This window comes from Leptodactylus fuscus, chromosome 1 (genome assembly GCF_031893055.1).
Source record: "Leptodactylus fuscus isolate aLepFus1 chromosome 1, aLepFus1.hap2, whole genome shotgun sequence".
NCBI classification, from domain to species: Eukaryota; Metazoa; Chordata; class Amphibia; order Anura; family Leptodactylidae; genus Leptodactylus; species Leptodactylus fuscus.
Genome location: NC_134265.1, coordinates 350,598,313 through 350,616,854, shown reverse-complemented (window position 1 = coordinate 350,616,854; position 18,542 = coordinate 350,598,313). Strand labels below are relative to the sequence as shown.

At 42.6% G+C, this 18,542-nt stretch overlaps 1 protein-coding gene across 1 annotated transcript; it reads right to left on the bottom strand.

Annotated features, from left to right (window-relative positions):
* Positions 1-787: 787 nt before the first annotated feature.
* Positions 788-18,170, bottom strand: LOC142196569 (progonadoliberin-2). Its single transcript, XM_075266542.1, has 4 exons — positions 18,076-18,170; positions 8,711-8,883; positions 5,045-5,128; positions 788-1,167 (listed from the first exon to the last, which is right to left on the bottom strand). The coding sequence occupies exons 2-4, from the start codon at positions 8,846-8,848 to the stop codon at positions 1,132-1,134; spliced, it is 258 nt and encodes an 85-aa protein (XP_075122643.1). The 5' UTR covers positions 8,849-8,883; positions 18,076-18,170; the 3' UTR covers positions 788-1,131.
* Positions 18,171-18,542: the final 372 nt, after the last annotated feature.

Genomic DNA, 18,542 nt, shown 5'->3' with positions numbered 1-18,542 from the left:
TGTTTCTTTGGGGGCACGTGACTGTCCTTTTTCTCTAGGATCATAGGGCTTCAAACAGCACTTCTAGGCCTCGGGCAGAGCCGACTGCGCATGCCCACGGCCACAAGAAAAATGGCCGCTTACACAGTAAGTAAGCGGCCATTTTCTTGTGGTCTGTGGGCATGCGTAGTCTGCTCTGTCCGAGGCTGGAGGCCTAGAAGTTTGACCCCCAGCTCCGGAAGAAGACGTGTGAAGAGGCCGTTCCTGAAGAAGATGGAGGCGACGCTGGAGATTTCTCTTGCAGAATTGGGGACGCCCCCAGTGCTGTTTGAGTGCTGGGGCCTGCCTTCAGTGCTGCGAGAGAACTCATTTGCATATCGACGAAAACCAGGATTTCTACCGAATGGCGGCGTGGAGAAGACATGTAAAGGTAGGAGAAGAATAGCCTTTTCTACATGTGAGCGACAAAAAAAATTGATTTTAATGGTAGAATCCCTTTAAGGCAGAGAACTGTGGGGTTACTCAGGGGCCATGTTACCACAATGAATGTAGTGTTCACTTACAAACATTGAGGCGGGTAACAGTTGCCAACTAAGATATTGCATGGAATGTGCGGCCCCAATGGAGGTAAAGATAAAATATGGTCACTTGTCCCCCCACTAAATTATACCTTAACCCCCATAATACAGTGTATGCAGACGACTCCTTAGCTCCCCCTACTGTTGAACAAGAGATGCCGCCATATTTTCCAGATATAACATGCCGCACCTCTCTCTACACAGACACTGCAATGCATTTTTGACCTGTGGATTTTATTTCAAGATGCCCCATCTTTCACCCCGCAGCGTCATCTAGCCAAATACATCAAAATTATTTACGAAAATCTCCGGAAAATACAAAATGAGACATAAAAAGATGGCGAAGTATGAGAAAACACAGGATGTGTACGCTAGCGGTCAGGATACAAGAAGGAAAATCTCCCTGGATACAAATGCTGGACCCTAGGACACGGCCTATAAGGAATGTCCCAAAAAACCCATATAGAAGTAGAAGGTGATGGATGGCGCCCGGGCACCGACTCGTCTAAGGGGATGGCTTCCAAACAACACAGGAGTCCGGGCTGAAACGTGTAGCATAGTCGGGTAGAACATGTCACTTCTTCTGCAGCTGTCTCGCCAGGACATCCGCCTGCAAGAAAACAAGATGGTGGATGAAGGACATTATACAGGGGCATTGTGGTTGTTCTTTAAGATCAGTGGGGGTCCGGCCAACCATGAGAGTGGGGGTCCATTCACTTCTATGGGACTGACAGCTATTTCTAATGAAGTGGCAGTGCACATGCTCAGATGGTGGGGACATGACTCCCTTCTTGTGAATAATGGAGGCCCCCCCAATCATTAGGTTGTCCCCTATCCTGTGAATAGGGGGTAACTCGTTCTAACCACTATCCCCCTTCAGACTACCTTCACCACTTTATGAGCAGCTTATTTTTCCATTCACCGTGTGGTGTAAATGTATTTTTTTCTATATGTCGGTATGATTACCTAGATGTCAAATATGGATGCTTTTTTTTTAATGGTTTACAACTTTTGCTCAATAAAAAATAAAAAATTTTGTGCTGTTGCTTTCTAAGATAAGAGACATTTATCTGTTAGTGAAAATTACATCTTGTCCCACAAAAATCAAACCCTTCTATGAGTATAGGAGGGCTTGCTTTTTGTGGGACAAGATGTCATTTTCATAGGTATCATTATGGTATCTGGTATCCAGATCCAAGGAGTGGCTATGGGGGCGGCTTGTGCCCCCTCTTACGCCAATCTCTTCCTTGGATTCTGGGAGAGGGAGGCGGTCGATCATACTTACCAGCATGGGGGACAGGTTTTGTCCTGGATGCGTTTTATTGATGATATCATCTTTGTTTGGCAGGGTACCAGACATCACCTGGATGAATTCTTGACGGAACTAAACAATAACACGCTGAATATTAAACTTACCTACAATATCTCTCAGAAGGAAGTTGATTTTTTAGATCTAAAAATTAGTGTAGATGATACAGGAAATCTACATACTACTATCTTCCGTAAGGAAACCAGTGTGAACACGTTCCTGCATGCTAACTCAGCTCATCCCTATCATGTCATAAGAGCAATACCGACTGGACAATTCCTCAGGGCTAAACGTATCTGTGACTTACCTGACAAATTTGAAGAAGAATCCAACCTTCTGCGACAACGATTTTTGGCTCGGGGCTATCAATCCAGTGATATCGAAAGGGGATATAACCGAGCAGTGGAGGAACCTAGGAGTAATCTCCTCAACTTCAAAAAACGGCCACGAGCAGGAAATCAGATACGGTTTATTACCAACTACAATAACAGGTGGAAAGATCTACGTAATGCTATGTCCAGATTTTGGCCGATTCTAAAACAGGACAAGACACTTGAAAAGATCTTGCCATCAGAACCCCTAATGGTGGCTAAACGTAGCAAAACCCTAGGGGATCACCTTGTCCGAAGCCACTATGTCCCTCCACCATCAAGATTTATCTTTTCTAGCAAAGGTCCAAAATGGGGCTCCTCTGAGTGTGGTCACTGTACAGCATGCAAATTTATGATAAGAACAGATTCCTTTCAGGACTCACAAGGATCTCGCCAATATAAGATAGTACACAGTATGAATTGCCGCAGTGAGGGTGTTGTATACCATCTGACGTGCCCCTGCGGACAAATCTATATCGGTATGACCACACGCCAATTACGTGTACGAATATTGGAACATATCCGTGACATCAGGAGGGCTCAGGATCCAAATGATGTATCTTTGCAACTGAACATAAAACCTGTTGCGAAACATTTCCGCGACCACCACATGGGGGATGTCCGCATACAGGTAAGGGCAATTGACAAAGTACATTTGGGTGTACGTGGGGGGGACATTAAGAAGAGGTTGTTACAATTGGAAACTAAGTGGATAACAATGTTGCAAACTGTATCACCTAAGGGATTAAATGATAAGGTGGGCTTTGGATGCTTCCTTTAATATAGGTTATTCATTCTCTGGCTTTTATTGTTTTTGAATGATTTATGTGATGTTTTGTAGTGTACCTTTTGGGGAGGGGGGCCTTTTATTGGGGTCTGTTTGGAGCTTATTTTGACGCAGTAAAGTGTACATATTGTTTTTTTTCTCATGTAAATAAATAAAACATTTTTTTCAGTGTTTTTTGCCATGAGATGGAAGGGATCACATATGTGGAGAGTTGCAGCCATCGTTCTCTACCATCGGAGCCCTCTACATATGGACTCCATATTTGTAGATTTGCAATAAAAAGAATGAATTTTTAATAATAATTTTTTTTTTTTCTATATTTTTCCAAAAATTTTTATTTATATATTTTTTTAAATATTTTATTAACCTATACAGACATAATTTTATTTTTTTGAACACTTTCACTATTTATTATATTGTCACTTATTTGATTCACTTTATTGCCATCGTCCTATTTAATTTCATTGGCATCTTCAATTCACGTTTTCACATTTGTTTTATTCGAGTGTATATATTCACTGGACTTTTCACAATTTTTTTTTTTTTTTTTTTCTTGCACCTTTATCACATTTTTCTTGAGAAAAATTTTGCTGGGTTACCTCTTTTTATCTTATATGTAGTGTTGTAACAATACTTCATATCTTTTTGAAAACTTTTTGTGTATATTAACATCATTCATAGTTCACTTTTTTTTTTTTTTGTTCTGGTGGCTATACACAGGCGTATATAAGACATTGCTCTCAGTTTATATGTGCGGTGGCTGTGGTTTTCCCCTCTATACACGCTGTATGTGTGTCTCCTTTAGACACTTCTACTGTTTTGATTAGCTCAAGCATTGTCATGTGATGCTCTCGCACCATTGTGATGCGGGAGCCGCACCTGAATGAATTAATGACGCCATTAATTACTATTGTGTACCCTATAAAAGCTTCCCCTCCTGCCTCCACTCTGTAGCCCCCTGAAGAAGCAGGGGCAAAACGGTCTGTCGGGGCTCAGAGTGGAGGTCGCAGCTGGTGAGCAGTGGTCTATATATATATATATATATATATATATATATATATATATATATATATATACTTCACATTTTGTCCTATGTAGGTTGGCTTATGTAATACTGGCATGTGTGTGTAACTTTACATTGGTTCTGTTACCTTATATGCTCTTACTATATAGTGGTGATGTGGGTATGATCTTTGCAATGCTACAGATATATTTTTTCAATTAAGTGCCCTAATCTTGTGATATTGTGGGCAATAGGAGCCTATTTACATTTATATATACAGAATACTGGGCCTCTCTATACACACATTGTGGCTGTTCTCATCCCCTACACCACTAGCAGATTATACACCTGCTGGAGCTGCTCAGTCCAGTGCGACCTCCACTCTTGTTGTGTGTTTTTAAATGTTTTTATGTGTTTGTTTTCCTGATACCAATATTTTTTACAATTAAAAACCTTTTTGTAACAATAAATTTAGATTTAAAATCAAAATAATTTTTTGTGTTATTTATACATTGATACTTAGTTGGTGCTTTGAGTTTTTTGCAGGTATCTTTGTTTTTTATCTAGTATTGAGATTGCTTTGGCTTTGTCATTATGGGGTATAACATGGAACTTATTGAGTCATTGCTATAATTTTTTGGGGGGACAGGTGGATGGAATGCCTGTCTGTTTGCCCTGGACATATGGAGGCCTTAGTGGGGGTCCCTGGCTTGTGCCATGAAGGTCCTGGCATACCAAGCACATCCTTACATTATAAGGCACATGTACTTCTTTGGGGAAAGTATGTCGCCTACCCCTGTAGACTGAGAGGAGCCGAACCCCTGGTGACCAGCTGGCCAACATGCCAGCTTCTTTATTAAGACCACCCCTTTAAGAAGTCTTCTTATTAGGAAACCATTTTCTACGACCATCCAATAATCCGGAATATCCGACAGTCCCACACCTTCTAGGTACAATTGATACCGAATTAGAAGAATGTTCTGGTATTTCAGTTGCAGCCCCTGTGATGGTTCTTACCAATATGTTCTTTAGCAGGTTTTTCCTTGGGTTCCTAAGATAAGCGCAATCCTCTCCTTCACAAAGCTTAATTTCTTCTGAGACCTGCGGGCAAAATGGAGAAGATCATGTTATGTGGTGAATCCCATACCTGTCACATATCTTAAAGGGATTCAGTGCTCAATGGAGTTATACAATATGGCTGCTTTCTTTAGTGAATAGGCTTAGCCTGGTATTGCGACTCAGCCTAATTCTCTTGAATGCTGCAATACCAGACATAGGCAAGAGAGGCGCTCTTCCTGGCAGAAAGCAGGATATGATCTCTTGTATCTGCACCACTCTCCCTTAAGGGACATCTTTTTTATGTAGGATCCCCCAAAAATATCCTGTAAATGCAAGGCATGGATCCTTAAAGGGGTTGTCCTAGTACACACATGTATACCTTATTGATTAGTGTCTGATAACCGAGTGTTTGATCCTCAAGGGTCACTAGAATGTGAGTGGTGCTCCATATAAATAGAGTGGTGGTGCACACATGTGGCCAAAACTCCATTCACCTCTATGGGGCTGCCACAGAACATCATCCAGGCAAGGAAATGGACCGGTGACTACTTACGGCTCCCATTCTCCTGATTACTGGGAGTGCCTGTGAATCTTATGATCTAGGGATAAGTGTATACCTGTCTACCTATATATAGATAGGTAACCTGTTTTTGGTGACACTAACCTATCTATATGCAGGGCTGGGGTGATATGCTGGGTCTGGTGACACTAACCTATATATCTGTGTTGGCCAAAAGTATTGGCCCCCCTGCAGTTCTGTCAGATAATACTCGGTGTCCCCCAGAAAATGATTACAAGCACAAACTCTTTGGTAATATCTTCATTTATTTTTCTTGCAATGAAAAAACACAAAAGAGAATGAAAAAAAGTCAAATCATTGATCATTTTACACAAAACTCCAAAACTGGTGCGGACAGAAGTATTGGCGCCCTCAGCCTAATACTTGGTAGCACAACCTTTAGACACAATAACTGCGCACAACCGCTTCCGCTAACCAGCAATGAGTTTCTTACAAGGCTCTGCTGGAATCTTAGACCATTCTTCTTTGGCTCCTGCTCCAGGTCCCCCCTGAGATGTGAAGGGGGCCTTCTCCATCAAGAGATCTCTCCCCCTCCCCCACAGGTGTTCTATGGGATTCAGGGCTGGACTCATTGCTGCCACTTTACAAGTCTCCAGGGCTTTCTCTCACCACCATTTTCTAGTGCTGACCTGAAGTGTGTTTTGGGTCATTGTCCTGCTGGAAGAGCCCTGACCTCTGAGGGAGACCCAGCTTTCTCACACTGGGCCCTACATGATGCTGCACAATGTGTTGGTCGTCTTCAGACTTCATAATGCCATGCACACGGTCAAGCAGTCCAGTGCCAGAGGCAGCAAAGCAACCCCAAACCATCAGGAACCTCCGCCATGTCTGACTGTAGGGGGCGTCTTCTTTTCTTTGAAGGCCTCTTTTTTTCCTGTAAACTCTATGTTGATGCCTTTTCCTACTTTTGTCTCCTCTGACCAGAGAACATTCTTCCAGAACGGTTTTGGCTTTCTCAGGTAAGTTTTGGCAAACTCCAGCCTGGCTTCTGTCTCTGGGTAAGAAGTGGGGTCTTCCTGGGTCTCCTACCATACAGCCCCTTCTCATTCAGACGCTGACGCTGGATAGTACGGGGTGACACTGTTGTACCCTCGGACTGCAGGGCAGCTTGGACTTGTTTGGATGTTAGTCGAGGTTCTTTATCCGCCATCCGCACAATCTTGCGTTGAAATCTCTCGTCAATGTTTCTTTTGCGTCCACATCTAGGGAGGTTAGCCACAGGGCCATGGGCTTTACACTTCTTGGTGACACTGCGCACGGTAGACACAGGAACATTCAGGTCTTTGGAGATGGACTTGTAGCCTTGAGATTGCTCATGCTTCCTCACAATTTTGCTTCTCAAGTCCTCAGACAGTTCTTTGGTCTTCTTTCTTTTCTCCATGCTCAATGTGGTCACACAAGGACACAGGACAGAGGTTGAGTCAACTTTAATCCATTTCAACTGGCTGCAAGTGCGATTTAGTTATTGCCATCACCTGTTAGGTGCCTCAGGTAAGTAACAGGTGCTGTTAATTACACAAATTAGAGAAGCATCACATGATTTTTCACACAGTGCCAATACTTTTGTCCACCCCCTTTTTATGTTTGCTGTGGAATTATATCCAATTTGGCTTTTTGACAATTCATTTTGTGGTTTTCCATTGAAGACAAATTAAATGAAGATAATACCAAAGAATTTGTGATTGCAATCATTTTCTGGAAGAAACCGAGTATTATCTGACAGAATTGCAGGGGTGCCAATACTTTTGGCCAACACTGTATCTATCTGCAGGGCTGGGGTAATATGCTGGTTCTGGTGACAGTAACCTATCTATCTGCAGGGCTGGGGTGATATGCTGGTGACACTCCCTTTAAGTACATGATCTTATATATACTTATATATGTGAAGAGATTTATAGATATATATGACAGTAACTATAATAATATGTGTCGCCAGCCCCTGCAGTGACTGCGGGAGACCCTGTTTTGTGTATTTTTGTGACTATATTTGCTCTGACTGAAACTTTACTACTCATCAGAACTTCTGTTCCCGTTCTGCCGGGCTGAGTCCCTGCCCTAGAGACCCATCTGTTTCTAGAGATGAACATCATTCTGTTCTTCACACCTGCTGTTTACCAAGCAGATCCTGCTGCGGAGAAGGGACAGGCCTCAGCGACTAAATGTGCCAGGTGGCGCCTGCCAGGTCTGAGCGAAGCAGCGCTGCCTCTTATATATCACCGAGTCTGTATCCTCTGACGAGATGGATTGTGCACATCCTAGATCTGGCCGCAAGGACTTTGTGTCCATGCAAATAAAATGGATTTCCCCCAGAGAGGCCGCATAGGGACTCCGGCGCTTTGCTTTAGAAACCCATTCAAATTAATGGGTTTTCTAACTTACCGCCAGGAAGCCGTCCCCGGGAAATAGGACGGAGACTCAGCGGGCAGACACCGGCGCAAGTGTGAACACCCCCTTACAAATGTTTGTTATACATAATCCTAGTTACACATTATACTATAGATAATACTACTTATAGATAATACTATAGATAATACTACTTATAGATAATACTACTTATAGATAATACTATAGATAATACTACTTATAAATAATACTAGTTATAGATAATACTACTTATAGATAATACTATAGATAATACTACTTATAGATAATACTATAGGTAATACTAGTTATAGATAATACTAGTTATAGATAATACTATAGATAATACTAGTTATAGATAATACTATAGATAATACTACTTATAGATAATACTATAGATAATACTACTTATAGATAATACTATAGATAATACTATAGATAATACTACTTATAGATAATACTATAGATAATACTAGTTATAGATAATACTATAGATAATACTACTTATAGATAATACTACTTATAGATAATACTATAGATAATACTACTTATAGATAATACTAGTTATAGATAATACTATAGATAATACTAGTTATAGATAATACTATAGATAATACTAGTTGAACTCAATGGCAAACAAATTTCCCACACAATTTGATAAGTGGGATATATAGATGACATACCTCTGGAGAAGCGGGCATATCCAGTTCCCTCTTTCCTCCAGGGTACCAGCCATGAGACCAGTGCTGGCCGTGTGCCAGCTGTGTACTGACTGCTATCAGAACCAGGAGGAGCAGCACCAGGTGGCTCTGGATGGCCATGAGTCTGTTTATGGTCACAGTTCACAGAACTGGGTCTGAGGAGAAAACAATGACCAATGTAAGATAAACGTGACAGAGGATGGGCTTATTATTATTGGGAAAAATACTGATTTTTGGGAGTTGCACATATTTGGGTGTTCTGTTTTATTCTATCTTCATGTGGTTATGTCCCCTGCTTCTAGTTTCTGCTACTGTTACTACTGTTATTGATACTACTATTAATATTACTGCTACTGTTACTACTATTGTTACCATAATTGTGGTTACTAATGCTACTGCTAATACCACTATTACTGCTGTTATCAGGGCCGGCTCCAGGTTTTTATGGGCCCTTGGGCGACAGAGCCTCAGTGGGCCCCCTTGTAAAGGAGGCAGGGGAGTCGAGACACTGTGCGTTACAGTTCTATTGCTACTACCACTCCTTCTATTACTACTACCACCACTACTACCACTCCTACTACTACCACCACTACTACTACCACTCCCACCACTACTACCACTCCTTCTATTACTACTACCACCACTACTACTACCACTCCCACTACTACTACCACTCCTTATATTACTACTACCACTCCTTATATTATTACTACTACCACTCCTTATATTACTACTACCACTCCTACTGCTACCACTCCTTCTATTACTACCACCACTCCTACTACTACCACTCCTTCTATTACTACTACCACTCCTACTAATACCACCACTACTACTACCACTCCTTCTATTACTACTACCACTCCTTCTATTACTGCTACCACTCCTACTACTACCACTCCTTCTATTACTACTACCACTCCTTTTATTACTGCTACCACTCCTACTACTACCACTCCTACTGCTACCACTCCTTCTATTACTACCACCACTCCTACTCCTACCACTCCTTTTATTACTACTACCACTCCTACTGCTACCACTCCTTCTATTACTACCACCACTCCTACTACTACCACTCCTTCTATTACTACTACCACTCCTACTAATACCACTCCTACTACTACCACTCCTTCTATTACTACTACCACTCCTTTTATTACTGCTACCACTCCTACTACTACCACTCCTACTGCTACCACTCCTTCTATTACTACCACCACTCCTACTACTACCACTCCTTTTATTACTACTACCACTCCTACTAATACCACCACTACTACTACCACTCCTTCTATTACTACTACCACTCCTTTTATTACTGCTACCACTCCTACTACTACCACTCCTACTACTACTACTCCTGCTATTACTACTACTGCTACTACTCTGTTGCCTTGTTCTCAATTCTAGTCCTTGGTCCCTTCCCAGAGCCTGTTCTAAGGATCTTTTGGAACTGGAATGAGAAGGGTTGTGCCCTCAATACAAATCTTTATACCCACATTCAATATACATTTCAGAGTAACTTTCTCTAGTTCTTATTAAATATTTCCTCAGCCTTAGAGATACAGCCAGCCTCATTTTGATACTGAGGATACAGCAGAAGCTGTACTGTATTCTAATGGACATAGACAAGAGTGTATCTAGGTGACGTGCACAGTCCTTTACATTATGACTATCAGGGAGTGACATTACAATCAGATAATCGTGATATTTCTGCAAGGATATGGATGAGGCAGGGCTGGGATAACATGATGCTGGTATTCTATAGACTTACTGGTAAACCTAGTACCGTACATCATCCACCATCCTACTAAGCTTATAAAGGAAATGGCCATGTGATGAATTGGTTGGAAGTTATTCTCAACCTTTATTTTCCTTGCCTTGGTAATGTGGCTGTCAGGGCATGCTGGGACTTGTAGTTTTTCCCATATTTTGGATTCTGCTCTATCTTCACTGATGCATAATCTATTGTTTAGTGTCAGTGGTGCAGCCTGATTTTATTGTAGCCTACTGACCTCCATGTCTTATCCCCGTCCAACACAGAAAATTTACGATTCAGTCCCTATAATGTCTGGCGCCTAAACTGTCTCCTTATGACCTCCAGGACAGAGATGACATCACGCTGTCATCATACATCAAGAACACAATCGAAACCATGAGATTTCTATACAATTAGCCAAACAACAGAGCTATGTAATGAAAGGGCCACAAACACATAGTATGGCATAGCCTTAAAGGGGAAGACTACCGTTTAACACCTTATTATTTTAAGTCTGACATTTTGCAGTGATTTATTATATTTTCATTAAATTCTGGCCACCACTAGAGGGGGCTCACTGCACACTGTGTTATTATGGAGTGCAGAATGTATGCAGTAAGCTCCTCGGCACCTCCTAGTGGTAACTACAGGTAGTTCCTCCAAAAATACAAGTTGAATCTTTTTACTTTACTCGTACACACTAAAACACAAACCCGTATAGATGTAGCAGAGCTGAATTTGTCATTGACCTGTTATTTCACTGCAGAGTAGTAACTCAGTCCCGTACAAACCCTTATATACTGTAACACACCACCAGTCTGATCTTTACAAATATCATACTCCGCTCTGCTACATCTAGATTACACAGTGACAGTCTGTTTTTGAGTTCTTTGCAGCCTTTTTTTCAGCCTACCATGAATAACCCCTCACGCACCCCGTAGGGGTTACGTCGGCTTACGTTGAGCCCTGGTTGCGGATTTTGGTTCGCAGCGTTCAGTCCCTGATTGTTTTTCACTGCAATTACAATTGTGATTGTTTTTTGTCTCCTAGTATATACTAATGTATGTTTGGCCTTATATAGTACCGCCAAGTAGATACGTGCGTACATTGGGAATTACCACTTATAGGGGACCTATCGCCTATACCCCAGTGGAGGCATCTGGGGAGGTGCATAGGATCACCAATGTTGCAGTGTGTAGTGGCTGCCTTTCCCTATGACGCATAAAGAAGCTATGTGTAATGTACTGCTATACAGAAACATTGCAGTACATTGTACAAGGGATCAAGTCCTGATATAGTTCTGTCAACTAAGACTAGGTTCACATCTGCATACCTCCCAACCGTCCCGATTTCGGTGACGTGTCCCGCGGTCCCAGTTGGAGGGAGGTATGTCCCGATTTCAACTCAGATCTGCGTCTAGAGGATGTGTGTACACATTGAGGTGGAACATGAAACTGGGAGCAGATGAAGGAGAGGACAGCATGACACTGGGGGCAGAGATGGGGGGACATGAATCTGGGGGCAGAGATGGGGGGACATGAGTCTGGGGGCAGAGATGTGGGGACATGAATCTGGGGCAGAAATGGGGGGACATGAATCTGGGGGCAGAAATGGGGGGACATGAATCTGGGGGCAGAGATGGGGGACATGAATCTGGGGGCAGAGATGGAGGGACATGAAACTGGGGGCAGAGATGGGGGACATGAATCTGGGGCAGAGATGGGGGAACATTAATCTGGGGGAAGAGATGGGGGGACATGAATCTGGGGGCAGAGATGGGGGGGCATTAATCTGGAGGCGGAGATGGGGGACATGAATCTGGGGCAGAAATGGGGGGACATGAATCTGGGGGCAGAAATGGGGGGACATGAATCTGGGGGCAGAAATGGGGGGACATGAATCTGGGGGCAGAAATGGGGGGACATGAATCTGGGGGCAGAAATGGGGGGACATGAATCTGGGGGCAGAAATGGGGGGACATGAATCTGGGGGCAGAGATGGGGGGAGAAGAATCTGGGGCAGAGATGGGGGAACATTAATCTGGGGGAAGAGATGGGGGGACATGAATCTGGGGGCAGAGATGGGGGGCATTAATCTGGAGGCGGAGATGGGGGGACATGAATCTGGGGGCAGAGATGGGGGGGGCATGAATCTGGGGGTAGAGATGGAGGGGGGACATGAATCTGGGGGCAGAGATGGGGGGGACATGAATCTGGGGGTAGAGATGGGGGGACATGAAACTGTGGGCAGAGATGGGGGACATGAATCTTAGACAGAGATGGAGGGGACATGAAACTGGGGGAGAGATAGAGGGGGGACATATAATTTACGGGTGACTGTAGGAGTGTGTGCGGGCACATGAAAAATTAATGAGAATGGGTGGAGTCAACATAAAAGTGTGTGGAGCTAAATTTGCCGCGGCGCGCGCACACATTTTGTCCCTCTTTCGGTTCTTCAAAAGTTGGGAGGTATGCATCTGCGTTGCAGTGTCCGCCGGAGATTCTGTCTAAAATTGGGGGGATAACCCGACGGACGCGGGCGGACTCCATTATAGTCTATGGGGTCTGTGGGTAACTGTTTTTTTAACCAATGGGGTCTGTGTGCGGACCCAAATGACAGAGAACCGAACGCTAGTATGAACCTAGTGTAAACCGTAAAAAAGTTACAGATCTCAGAATACCATGACCCGGGCGAATTGTTTGTTTCCGAAAAATGGAAATTTTATTTAGTAAAAGCGGTAAAATATAAAACCAATATGAATCTGGTATCGCCGTAATCGTTACCATGTCATTTTTAATGCAGAGGGAACGTTGCAAAAACAAAATGTCAAAAATGATGTTTTTTTATTTTACATGGATCCCCCAAATAACGTTAATAAAATGAAAGCAAAAAATGAAATGGACCCCAAAACGGAGCAAAATGAAAATACGCAAAAGAATCCGCCCTCACGTGGCTATGCCGACGGAATAATAAAAAAGTCACCAAAACTCGCCCAAACAACCTCAAAGGGTGAGACGAGAATTTGTAGAATTTTTATTCAAGAATTTTTACATTTTTAGCATTTCTAATTACAATTTTTACATTTTATATGAATAGTGGATTTTCTACTTAAAGGGGACGTGCACCGGAATGTATTTAATATATATATATATATATATATATATATATATATATATATATATATATATATATATATATATAATTTCCAAATAGCTTTTTGGGTGATGTGCTGGACCCCCCATACTCTCTGCATTGTGAATATAGATATCCGTATATCTCACTGAGCATAAAACGGAAGGGTTCTGGAGAACTATAACTCCCAGCATTGTGGTTTCTGTAGTCCTACAACAGCGGGGGTCGCACTGAGAAATGGCTTTTTGGGGAATATAGATATCCATTTATTTCAATGAGTAGAAACTTTAAGGGTTCTGTAGAACTACAACTCCCAGCCAGCACAGCACTGTGGTATTTGTAGTCCTACGGCAATAGATAATCTCCATATCTTGATTGTGAAGCGATGACATTGGATTCACCTCTGGAGGCTCCCCCCAAATATTTGCCATCCATAATGATCTTATATATGAGGCTTAGCCATTGTTTGCAGGTCATCCTGACCACTAGAGGCGACGTAATCCTCCCTCCCAAGGGGCCACATCACACAGTCATGCCCCTTTAAATCGTATTCGTGAACATTTCTGGAATTTGACCGTAGATTGCTCAGGTGCCCTCCTAACTCTGGAAACATAGAGGATCAATTTTCTAGATCCCAGGGTGTCCGTGGGCTGTCATGTGGACTCCCGAAAGGAGAATATTATACTATAAAAAACGCAATGTGTAGAGGAATTTTTATATTTTACTATGGACTGACATGAAAAAGCAACTTAAAACCTAATTAAAAAAAAAAAACATAGGGGCAACATGGCGGCTCAGTGGTTAGCAATGCAGCCTTGCAACGCTGGAGTCGTGGGTTCAAATCCGGCCAGGAAAAATGTCTGCAAGGACTTTGTATGTTCTCCCCGTGTTTGTGTGGGTTTCCTTCCATTCTACAAAGTCATACTGATAGGAAAAAAAATGTACATTGTGATCATTATATGGGGCTCACAATCTATATAAAAACAAAAAGATATAGCCTAATGAAAAAACTACCATCCACATAGCGGGCCATAGCAAAAAAGCGCTTTGGAAAAAAAACGCAGCAACAACGCATCACGGTTTTTCCAGCAGCACCTTTCACAGAAAGTCCTTAGAGGATTCCTCTGTGGTCTTTCAGCTTCTGTTACAACTATAGGTGAAACCGCCGGCGTTTCCATAGATATAATCGACATGCTGCGATTTTCAAAACCGCGACAGTGCGCCTATTTTCCTACAAGCATCCCATCCGCCTTGCAATGACTGTAAAACGCCATGTTTACGCCACATGGGGCCCCAGCCTTAAAGGGATTCTACCACTAAAACACAATTTTTTCTAGTTAACATGTTGGAATAGCCTTTAGAAAGGCTATTCGTCTCCTACCTTTTGAAGTGATCTCTGCCGCGCCGTTCGTTCACAATACCGGTTTGTACCGGTATGCTAATTTGTTCTCTCGCAGCGATAGGGGCGTCCTCCATCGCAGGAGCAGCGATGGGGGCGTCCCCATTGCAGCTCAAAAACCGCCCGCAGCGCCGCCTCTATGGTCTTCGGTGTCCCCCCCTTCCTTCTTCAGCGTCATGTCGGACGCCTGCGCAGTACGCTCTGTTCGGTGAAGACAAAGAACATACTGCGCATGCCCGCAACCATAGTGCAGGCGCCGCAATTTCGCGCATGCGCAGTACGTTCTTTGAAGTCTTCGCCGAACAGAGCGTACTGCGCAGGCGTCCAACATGACGCTGAAGAAGGAAGGGGAGGACACCAAAGACCATAGAGGCGGCGCTGCGGACGGTTTTCGAGCTGCAATGGGGACGCCCCCATCGCTGCGAGAGAACGAATTTACATACCGGTATTGTGAACGAATGGCGCGGCGGAGAGCCCATCCAAAGGTAGGAGATGAATAGCCTTTCTAAAGGCTATTCCGACATGTTAACTAGAAAAAATTGTGTTTTAGTGGTAGAATCCCTTTAAAGAGGTTGTGCCTTTATGGACTCCAGCAAAGTGTCCAATCCGATGGGGTCCCGATTACTGGACGGGGGGACCGAAAGTCCTGCAAAAGCCCCTTTGTGAATAAAATGCCAGTGTGCTTGTGTGACTGACGCTCCATTCACGTCACGGCGCGGCGGGCACAACTGGAGACACTGGCACTGGTACTGCAATCACAAGGGCGTTTAGGGGAACTTTCGGCAGCCGGACCCCAGTGACCTGACCCTAACCCCTGTCCTCAACAACACAACCGACCCCTTCAAGCTTTATTAAAATGGTCTAAAAGCAAAACTATCTTGGTTCCCCCTAGAAAACAATCACAGCTCATTGCAACCAATCACAGCGCAGCTTTCATTTGTTAGTAGCAGAATACACAATGAAAGCTGTGCTGTGATTGGTTGCCTGGGGGCATCTAAGACAGTTCTGTTTTTAGACTATTTTAAGAAACCTGCCCCGTAATCTTTCCATGATGTTTTATTATTGAAAAATTAAAGCTATAAAATCCTCCTTTACCACTTTCTGCTATTTATGGCCCTTTTTTAGACTAAGGGCTAGTTCACACAGGGGCAATGAGACGGATTTTGACTACGGATTTTGCCTCAAAATCCGCCTCCACACAATGGTGGTCTATGGAGACCGCTAGCGTTAGTTTTTCCACTAGCGTTTTTTTGCCGCCAGTGGAAAAAAGAAGCGACATGACCTTTCTTCCAGCAGATTCCGCCTGAGGAAAGCAATAGAAGTGAATGGGAGGCAGAAACCGCATCGCGTCACTTTTTTGCAAATAAACACGACCAAAAACGCAACGCATTTTATTACAGTCCATTCACTTTAGGGCAAGGGAAAACCGCCTGACGTTTTCTGAAGCAAAAACCGCTCCAAAAAGCATGTCAAGGTCCAAAAACCGCTTACTATTTAGGAAGCGTTGTTTTTCCGGACCAAATTAAGCCACATGTAATTTACGTGTGAACTAGCCCTTAGGGTTTTCTATTCACACCACATTTTTCCTACAGATATTAATGGTGTTTTTTGGTTATGAAATCGATAGAAAATAAAAAAAAAGGAAAATGAAAAAAAACTGGAAAAAAAATGGAAAAAAAAGGAAAATAAAAAAATCACCGTACCAAGCACATGCTGCGCCAAAGAGGCGAAAACACCATGAAATGCAAAAAGAAAAAAGGCCATCTATAATATCTTAGGTTAAGACTCCACGTAGTTAAACACCACTAAAAAACGGAAACGCATTGTGTTTTTTTCCGGAACGTTTTTTTCATTATGTTTTTAATGAGGTTTCTTCTACAGACTTTCTTTCTATATTAAACCTATAGGGAAACCGCCAGCGTTTCCATAGCAGATTTTCTGTAGCGGATTTTTTTCTGCAATGTGTGGATGGGATTAGCCGGTATCTCATTGAAACACGCAGTTGTTTTTGCAACGTGGGGCTTTAGCCTTAATGTACAAAAAAAAACACTAAAAAAATCTTTTGAGATACCAGCCTTACACTTGTCTATTCCCTCATTCCTTAAAGGGCATCTCTACTTAAAAAGACATTTCCTTTAAGACCCAAGGAGTCAAATCCTCTCCCTACCGTGTCCTGAACCGAGGAAGTCCCAACAATCTGAAAAGCAAACCTTCTCCCCCAAACGAAACAGGTCAGTAGCCCTGCCATAGCTAAAAATGGAAAGATGTAGCAGAGCCGAGTTTGTCATGTGGCATAATGTGTGTTAATATCGTCATGTCATGCCCAGCGACAGTAAAAGAAAGTGAATGGGTAGAACTGTACACGTACATGGCAATCGCTCCAATGTAGCAGAGCTAACTTTGTCAAGGTAATGTAGCAGAGCTGAGTTTGTCAAGGCAGCACAGAGTCCTCGGCTCACCTCAAATTAATGTAGCAGTGCTAAGATTATATTCAGTCATTCCATCAAACTGTTCTGATATACAAAAGAAAGGTTTCAATATCAGTCCTGATACAACATATGTACAGATGGAACAGTACTGAGTGTGTCAATGTAGCAGAGCTGAGTTTATTATTGTCCCTTCATACGACCAAAGCAAAACCTGCTAAATGGTATCAATAATCTTTCCATAAAAGTGCAAGACAATGAACAGTTGTCATGAGGTGCAAAGCTGTCGCATAGCATAGTCAGTCCTGCCAAATGTCTGTAGATATGACCAAAAATGTAACAGTGCTGAGTTTGTCAATGCGATATTGGCTACAAGTTGCCATTCCTTAGGCAAAATTCATGTTGAAATTTTGCTAGGTTTTCATGTAAGTTGCAGATAAGTTGTCACAATACACAAAGAGGTAGATCAATAACACATTCAGCAATGCTATATGTAATATATGTAATAGATATGTTATATATGAATATATCAAATATGTATGTGTGTATATATATATATATATATATATCCATAATACAAACAAGTCCATTCAACATAGGTAGGATGACAGGAGGAGGAGGCACGTACCTTGCTGATGTCTGCTCGGATTCTCCAGACTTCACTGAATATTGAGCACTTGCCCTGAGTATTTATACAGTTCCTGCGCTTGGCTGAGGATAATTTTCCTGGATCTGCCTTCTGCTGACGTGTGGGGTCTGACTAGTGACATATTCAGGTCCAAGTCACAGCACATACCATCACGTCTCCCAGTTGTGGGGGCTTCACGTCATGCAGCCCCCTGTTACATCTCACATGTAAAACAGTTTACATAGGATGAAGCTGAGAGATGTCATGAGTGTACAAACCTGAGGAGTACCCGAAATGAAGAGAGAGGTGATGATCAGAGGAGATTCCTAGTCAAAACCTCTGCTTGATGTCAGTGAATAGAAACACTCCTATATCTACTATAATACTACTCCTATGTACAAGAATATAACTACTATAATACTGCTCCTATGTACAAGAATATAACTACTATAATACTGCTCCTATGT

Excerpts from the sequence above, each read along its gene's own strand:
- LOC142196569 (XM_075266542.1), bottom strand. The coding sequence starts at position 8,848 with ATGGCCATCCAGAGCCACCTGGTGCTGCTCCTCCTGGTTCTGATAGCA. Across the intron at positions 5,129-8,710 it reads ATATGCCCGCTTCTCCAGAG|GTCTCAGAAGAAATTAAGCT; the intron begins GTATGTCATCTA and ends TTTTGCCCGCAG. Across the intron at positions 1,168-5,044 it reads ACCTGCTAAAGAACATATTG|GCGGATGTCCTGGCGAGACA; the intron begins GTAAGAACCATC and ends GTTTTCTTGCAG.